This window comes from Vespa crabro, chromosome 9 (assembly GCF_910589235.1).
Source record: "Vespa crabro chromosome 9, iyVesCrab1.2, whole genome shotgun sequence".
NCBI classification, from domain to species: Eukaryota; Metazoa; Arthropoda; class Insecta; order Hymenoptera; family Vespidae; genus Vespa; species Vespa crabro.
In genome coordinates this window covers 4,197,501-4,205,000 of record NC_060963.1, presented here as the reverse complement: position 1 = coordinate 4,205,000, position 7,500 = coordinate 4,197,501, and the positions used below count along the sequence as shown (strand labels likewise).

General features: G+C 31.2%; 1 protein-coding gene across 2 annotated transcripts in view; it reads left to right on the top strand.

The window, feature by feature from the left end:
• Positions 1-1,102: 1,102 nt before the first annotated feature.
• LOC124427021 (zwei Ig domain protein zig-8) overlaps positions 1,103-7,500 on the top strand; it is a 28,400-nt gene continuing 22,002 nt past the window's right edge. Inside the window, exons 1-2 of one of the 2 annotated variants that reach the window (XM_046969434.1) lie at positions 1,103-2,023; positions 3,961-4,409. In XM_046969434.1, coding sequence (XP_046825390.1) covers positions 4,364-4,409 — 46 coding nt within the window. In that variant the 5' untranslated portion in view covers positions 1,103-2,023; positions 3,961-4,363. Of the gene's footprint in view, positions 2,585-3,960; positions 4,410-7,500 lie in introns of both variants that reach the window. The other variant, XM_046969433.1, reaches the window with a different exon arrangement.

Here is a 7,500-nt window from a genome sequence, read left to right as displayed (position 1 = left end):
AATTGAAGGGACGATATAAGAATGAAAAGAAAAAAAATGACAACCAGATGTTACTTTGTAGGACATATATACAAATATATATATATATATGTAAAAGAAGAAGCAATGTACAGTGGTATATTTTATATATTTTTTTTCTTTTCTTTTCATTTAAAATCACAACAATAAAATCGAAAACGAGTTTATTCGTCGGATGTTCATCGATGTCATATAGAACAATTTCAACAAGTAAATTGTCATTTTCTTGTCGCTGTTAGAGTATATTACCTTCGGGCGATCCATTTAATCATCATTGAAAAATAACGAAATATGATAAAGAAAAAAGAAAAGGAAAACTTAAAAAAAAGGAAAAAAGTCCAAACAGAACAAAAGACTTAAAGGAAAAAGACAAAAAAAAAGGGGGAGAAAAGAAATGAACAAAATTATAATTGAAAGACAGCTTGTATCGCTTAACATATTCCATTCTGTATACAATATATATATATATATATATATATATATATATGTATTGTATGTATATACGAATACATATACACATGTATATACAACAAAGATAGTGAATGAAAAAAAGAGAAAGAGAGAGAAGATAAAATATATATGCATATATATTTACATACATATACATATACACATACACATATATATATATATATACATATCTTATATATATATTGCATATACATATAGATATACATACATACGTATATATATATATATATATGTACATATGTATATGATTATATATAGAAATGAATGTAGGGTAAATGGGTGGTGTATATGTATGTGTACGCGCGCGCACCTTCATAGGGTGCTACGAAGCGGCTGCGTGCTCGACGCCCGAATGGCGCTCGCGCAATGTAGTCCCTCGGCTATCCTTGACGCGGGAGCATCGTCGTTTCGAAAGCTCTACGACGTTGTATAGGCCAGCTTCCTGTCAGCATCTCGCGCTATTTATTCTTACATTAATTAATATCATACGAGTATAACAAATCGTTCTTTCTTTTTTTTTTTTTTTTCGAATAAACTAATCTTTCTATATATTGAAACGAGAAGAGAAGGGAAAGAAAAAAACATTATAAGGAAGAAGAAAAATATTGAAGCAAGGAAAAGTTAAAGTAAAAGGAGAAAAAAAGAAGAAAGGAAAAAAGGAGGAAAGAAAGGTAAAGAAAAAGAGGAAGGAAAGAAAAAGAAGAAAGAAAGAAAATTGAAGAGAAAAAGGATAGAAATTATTCCGTCGTCGTTCGGCGTTATATAACGAGAAACGAGAGAGATTCCGCATTGGAGATAAAACGTATACACGCACGCACGAAGTACGTATACGACGAAGGAAAAGGAAAAAAAAAAGAAACGAGAGAAAGAAAGAGACAAAGATAAGGAAGAGAAGAAAACACGAAGATATCTCGCGAGTGTGATGAACATGGATACGGACGGTCCAGATCGTTGTTGGACTATGCTCGATCAAAAGCTTTGGCTTTATTAATAGATATTGAACAAAAACAAAAAAAAAAAATATATATATATACATATACATATACATATACATATGTATATATATATATATACATAACAGTGATAATCGTGCTTCGTATATAACAACAACAATGGTGAACCGATCGAAAGCCTCGTGAATATTGTGATTATTGTGAGGATGATATCTATACACGTTTTTCTTAAATCGGATTTTCGTATCTTGGATCAGTGTTAATATAAGTGTTTTGCGAGCAACGTGTTTTTATTTAACAAAAAAAAAAAAAAAAAAAAGAAAAAGGAAAAAAAGAAAAAAGAAGAAGAAAAAGAAAAAGGGAGAAAAAGAAGAAGAGATAAATAGAAGTGTTGGTGTACGTAAATGAGAAAATGTGCCGACGGGTTTCTCGGTATATCAACGATGGATCGAACTGACAACCGTTTCTGTGCTTAGGATAACATTTGATAAAATTGTCGATAGATATGAACATGCCGTTTAATGCCTTGATACGGAATGTTCATTGAAAATTAATAATATAAGAAAAGAAAAGAAAAAATAGTAAGGAATATTTCCTTCTTGATCTTCTCATTTGAACGTATAACGTTCAATTTGACTGGAACGTTCAAAAAGATTTTTTTTAACTTTGAAAGAAGAAGAACAAGAAGAAGAACAAAAAGAACTAAAAGAACTTTCATTATTCCTGAAGGAACATACGAGGAGTAGAGAGGATTCCTTACTTGCCAAGTTGGCCGACCTACTCATTGATACTCATTTCGAATTCTATATTGGAAGAGATTGAAGCAGACTTTCTCTGTGGAAAAATATTTCTCTCTCTCTCTCTCTCTCTCTCTCTCTCGCTCTCTCTTTCTATCTATCTATCTATCTATCTATCTTTATCCATCCTACCGATTTTATAATTTCACGAGAATTTTTATTAGAACAAATCGATCTGATAATCTACGAGAAACGACGTAATCATCAATTATGATTATCAGCCGACCAATCTTGATCAATATTTGATATCGAAAAAAAGGAAGAAAAGAAGAAGAGGAAAGAACTGGATCAACAAATTCGATATCCTATTATCATTATCGTTATCAGGATCGTCGTATATTATCCGTAAATTTAAACACATATTCGCCGTTCAAACTATTAAACTATCTTTCTTTCTCTCTCCCTCTCTCTCTCTCTCTTTTTCTCTCTTTCTCTCTCTCTCTTTCTCTTTCTCTAGTGTAGGCTAGTCAAACTTTGAAATTAACCATCCATTCGACGAAGGTTGCATCTTGCGACGAGTATGGCATAGAATAAAGGGATGATCGATGAGCCGTCTAACGCTTGAATGATAATCGCTTTAACTACTACGACGACGCACGGCCGATGATGCCTCGTCGTCGCACGTTCAACCTTCTTCATCTTCTTCATCTTCTTTCTCCTCCTCCTCCTCCTCCTCCTCCTCCCTCTCCCTCTTTCTCTTACTTCTGCTTCTCCTTCGTTATTCTCCCTTCTCGTCCTTTATCATGACATAATTGTAAATATATATCTTTTTTTCCTTTTATTTATTATTACACCCCTAGACACTTCCATCTTATTTCTTTTCTTTTTTTTTTTCCTTTTCTTCTTCTTCTTCTTTCAAACGCTATCACACGAATTTTATTCAGAAGTTACGTTAAAATCATCGATGATCCTAAACTATTGACTGTTCGTCGACACGTTATCTGCAAGTGAACGCTTGTGTGCACGCGCGTGTACGTATGTATGTATGTATGTATGTATGTATGCATGTATGTATGTGTATGTGTTTAAATCTGTAACTTTTGGAAAATTCATATTTATATTTTATCTTTTATTTTATAAAAAAAATCGATATTATCGATAAAATCCTGTCCGCATCCTTCATCTCAATCCTTCCTCCTTCCCCTTCCCTATCCCCTCTTTCTCCCTTCTTCCTTCATGATACAAGCTCGGTTTTTAAATAAAGTTTTCAAATTGACAGATCGACCGAATTAATAATGGAAAAAGAAGCTTATTAAAAAAAAATCATTGATCGACGATAATACGTTATAACGTCGAGATTCATTGATTCTGAGTACTTAAGCGTCCACTCCGTTTATATTCATTACATCATTCGAAATAGATCGGAATTGTTAGAGTTATTGTTCTCTTCGATTTCTTCTCTTCTTTTTTTTTTCTCTTTTTCTTTTTTTCCTTTTATTTCTTTTTTGTGTTTCTCGTAAAAAACGAACTATGATTGGAATTTTTACAAATAATTTTTATAATGCGATCTAGTAATAAAGATAATATATCGGTTATTCTTGTTATAACGTATTGTATATCTTTTTGTAAAAAAAAAAATATATATATATATATATATATACACACACACACATATATACGTATATATATATAGATACATAGGTGTGAATGAGTGTGTGCGTGTACGTGTGATTAAAATTTCTCGGCTCCATTCATCCTACTTTGAATTGTACGTGCTATAGGGAGGTGTTAATGACAGCATCGTTATTACAAATGGATCAACGAAAAAAAGGAATATAATCAATAATACTCTATACTCATTGGAAATCGTACGAGTTATTTACGCCGATCAAAAAAAAAAAAAAAGAAAAAAGAACTCAAATGAATGAGAGATTTTTTAATAAACACTGCCAAAAATGTCAAATTCGACATTTAGACGAACAAATTTAAAGTGATAACGATTTATCGTTCGCTTCTTTGAGAAAGAAAACGACGTGGAAGAACGAAATTGAAATGAATCAAAGATAGTATACATATGTATATATATATATATATAGATATACATATGTTATATACATATATATATATCTATCATATACACGCAATGTCCGATATATGAAAAAGCCTCGGCCTTGAGGAAAAGAGATGTCTACTTCTCTTCGCATATTCGTCACTCTTATCATTTCTTTTGGTAAGTAATCATTTTTATGCTTCTATTTATTAGATTAAAATTTAATCCGATTCTCTTCTATAATTTATTATAGGTATATATATATATATATCTTTATTTATTTAATATGTAATTATTCAATATGAATTAAAACTTATTTCCAATATAAAAAATTAGACAAGCGAAAATTAAGACATTTTCTTTAATGAAAAAAAATTTTGTCATTGAAAATCGATGAAGTAAATTTTAATCGCAAAAAAATATTTAAATATATTTATATATATTTATAAATATATTATATATTTAATAAATTAAAGACGCACACAGGTAAAGATTTCTTTTTCTAAATTCGTATTTCCAATCCGTGAAAGTATTAAACGGATCATATTTAAATCATGTGTCTCATTTTGGCACATTTAAAAATGATAAAGATTTGTTAGCTAATGAAAAAAAAAAAAAAAAAAAAAAAAAAAAACTTAAATATACACATACGAAATTACTTTTCATTCGAACTTCCTGAACGCGATAATTTGAAATTCGAAATGGATAAAAATTTTTGTCGATCGTTTGAAAAAAGGAAAAGAAAAGAATAAAGGAAGAAGATGAAGAAGAAGCAGAAGAAGAAGAGGAAGAAAGAAGAAAATTCGTTCAAACAAAATATCTCAGCAATGTCTTCATTAAGACTAATGCAGTCGTGAAAACAAAGTGAACGTGACACGATCGTAGAAATTGTTCGAATTTTTAGTCGAGATAGAACTAAAAGTACTGATCGCAATGCTGGTCCACGTTCGTCGATTCTCGTTTCTGAATTCCTACCGAATATCATCTTATTCGATCGACAAATACAAATAGTTGGCGCATTTACGAATGAATATTTTCTAACTTTTCTTTCATCAAAGTTTGAAAAAAAATTCAAAGTTAGAATTTACATTTTTATATATTTATTATAATATAATAATGGCGATGAAAATGGTCCTTTATTTTCTTCCTATTTATATTCCCTTTCTTTTTTTCTTTTTATTTTTCTTTATCACATTAAAATTCTATTTGAACCATGAATTCAAGGATAATGATCCGTCTAGTCTAGACTGATCTATCGAAGGTTACATCAATGTTAATGAACTATCTTTCGATATCGATAGTACCAATTTTAGAATCTTTCATTAACGATACATACGTTAAGACACGTTGGTATCTAATTCCTAAGGGTTGCATTAGTTAACTTGGAACTTCGTCCTCTGGGAAGATTAGAAGTTACGGTCCATTAACGCCTTCGCTAAGATTCACTACTTTACGATAATGCACTTGCTCATTAACACTATCGTGTATAATCCTGCTATTAATATCATATAGATTATATTAAAATATCGAATATATTCATTGGCCATAATGGCCAGGAATTTTATTTCACTTTAATCAAAATTTACCGTTTATCAATAATTAATTACCATAATGCAGATAGATTTTTAAATATGAAAGATTTTTAATGATGCCCGACGGTAAGCTCTCATTCATTTTTTTTTCCTCTTTTTTTTCTTTCGTCTTTCTTTTTTCTTTTTTGCGTTGCAAATTCACGTTTGCACTCCGACGTGACGGAGTTCTTTCTTTTCTCTTTGTTTTTTTTTTTTTTCTCTCAAAGTGAACATTGAAATGATGAAAAAAGAAAATAGATCAGAATTGACGTCTAATAAATTATTAAAAAAGGGGTAAGAAAAGGAGGGAGAGTAAGAGGGAAAAAAAAAAGATATAAAAAGAAAAAAAGAGATCCAAGTACGACGACGAAAATTGGGATGTGATTAAATGAAAAGAGAGGGCAAAAAAAAGTGATAAAAATGAAAGAGAAAGAGAAATAGAGGTCCAAAAAAAAAATGAAGATCTATTATCGCAAACAATGGCGTTACATAGATGGCCTCGTTACATAGACAATAATACATGTACATTTCGATGATAGAAAATATACTATAACAATGTACTATAGAAATTCGTAGATTATGTTCAAAATATACGTCTATGTGCTTGTATCATAATACATACGTTTCTCGTATTTACATGTAAAAATTAGTTTCAATATAACTCAAATATAAATGATAAAAATTGGCAGGGGGGGGGGAGGTTGGGGAGGGAAAGGAGGAAAGAAAAGTTCAGATATGACGAACGACGAAAGTTGAGTCGTGTCGAATGAAAAAAAAAAAAAAAAAAAAAAAAGCCAAACAAAACAAAAAAAAAAGAAAAAAGACAATAAACAAATAAACAAAAAAAAAAAAAAAGAAAGAAGGAAAAAAAATGAAGAAAGAACGAAAAGAAAAACTAACAGGAGTAAAAAGGAAAAGGAAAAAAAAACAAAAAAAAAAAAAACAAAAAAAAAAAGAACTATTATCGGAACAACAGCGATGGCCTCGTTACAATGAAGATAATGCATGTTTTGATGATAGGAATATACTAGAAATTCGTCGAGAATTTACGAGCAGTTATCGTCTTACGGCAGGTACTCCGTTCGTGCCAATAACTCGTCGTGAAAGGGATGGGGTTAGAGAATATAGAGGGGGTTGGCAGGTTGGTAGGTTGGTTGGCTGCTTGGTTGGTTGGTTGGTTGGTTGGTTAGTTTGTCGGAGGTTGAGAAGGCTAGGAAACGGAGGCACATTGTAGGTAGCATAGTAGTAGCAGTAATAGTAGTTGAAGCACCAATAGTAATAGTAGTAGTGTAGTAGTATTAGTGATAGTAGTAGTAGTAGTAATGATGGTGGTTGTAGTAGTAACAGTAATAGTAGATATATGTATGTATACAGCTCGTAAAAATAATTTCTTGTTTTCTGTTCGGAAGTATCTCTCTCCCTCTCTCTCTCTCTCTCTCTCTCTCTCTCTCTCTCTCTCTCTCTCTCTGTCTCTCTCTGTCTCTCTCGTTTCTCTCTCATGCCTTTCTCCTTTCCTTCGACGCCTATGGTTTTTATAAAGAGGTCCCACGGGTGGGAAAGCTTGCTGGAGAAAGCTTTTTCTATTTTTTTCTTTTTCTTTTTTCTCCATTTTCATTTCTTTTCCTTTTTTTTTCTTCTTCTTCTCCTTCTTCTTCTCCTTCTTCTTCTTCTTCTTTTTTCTTCATACTTCTTTCCTCCAC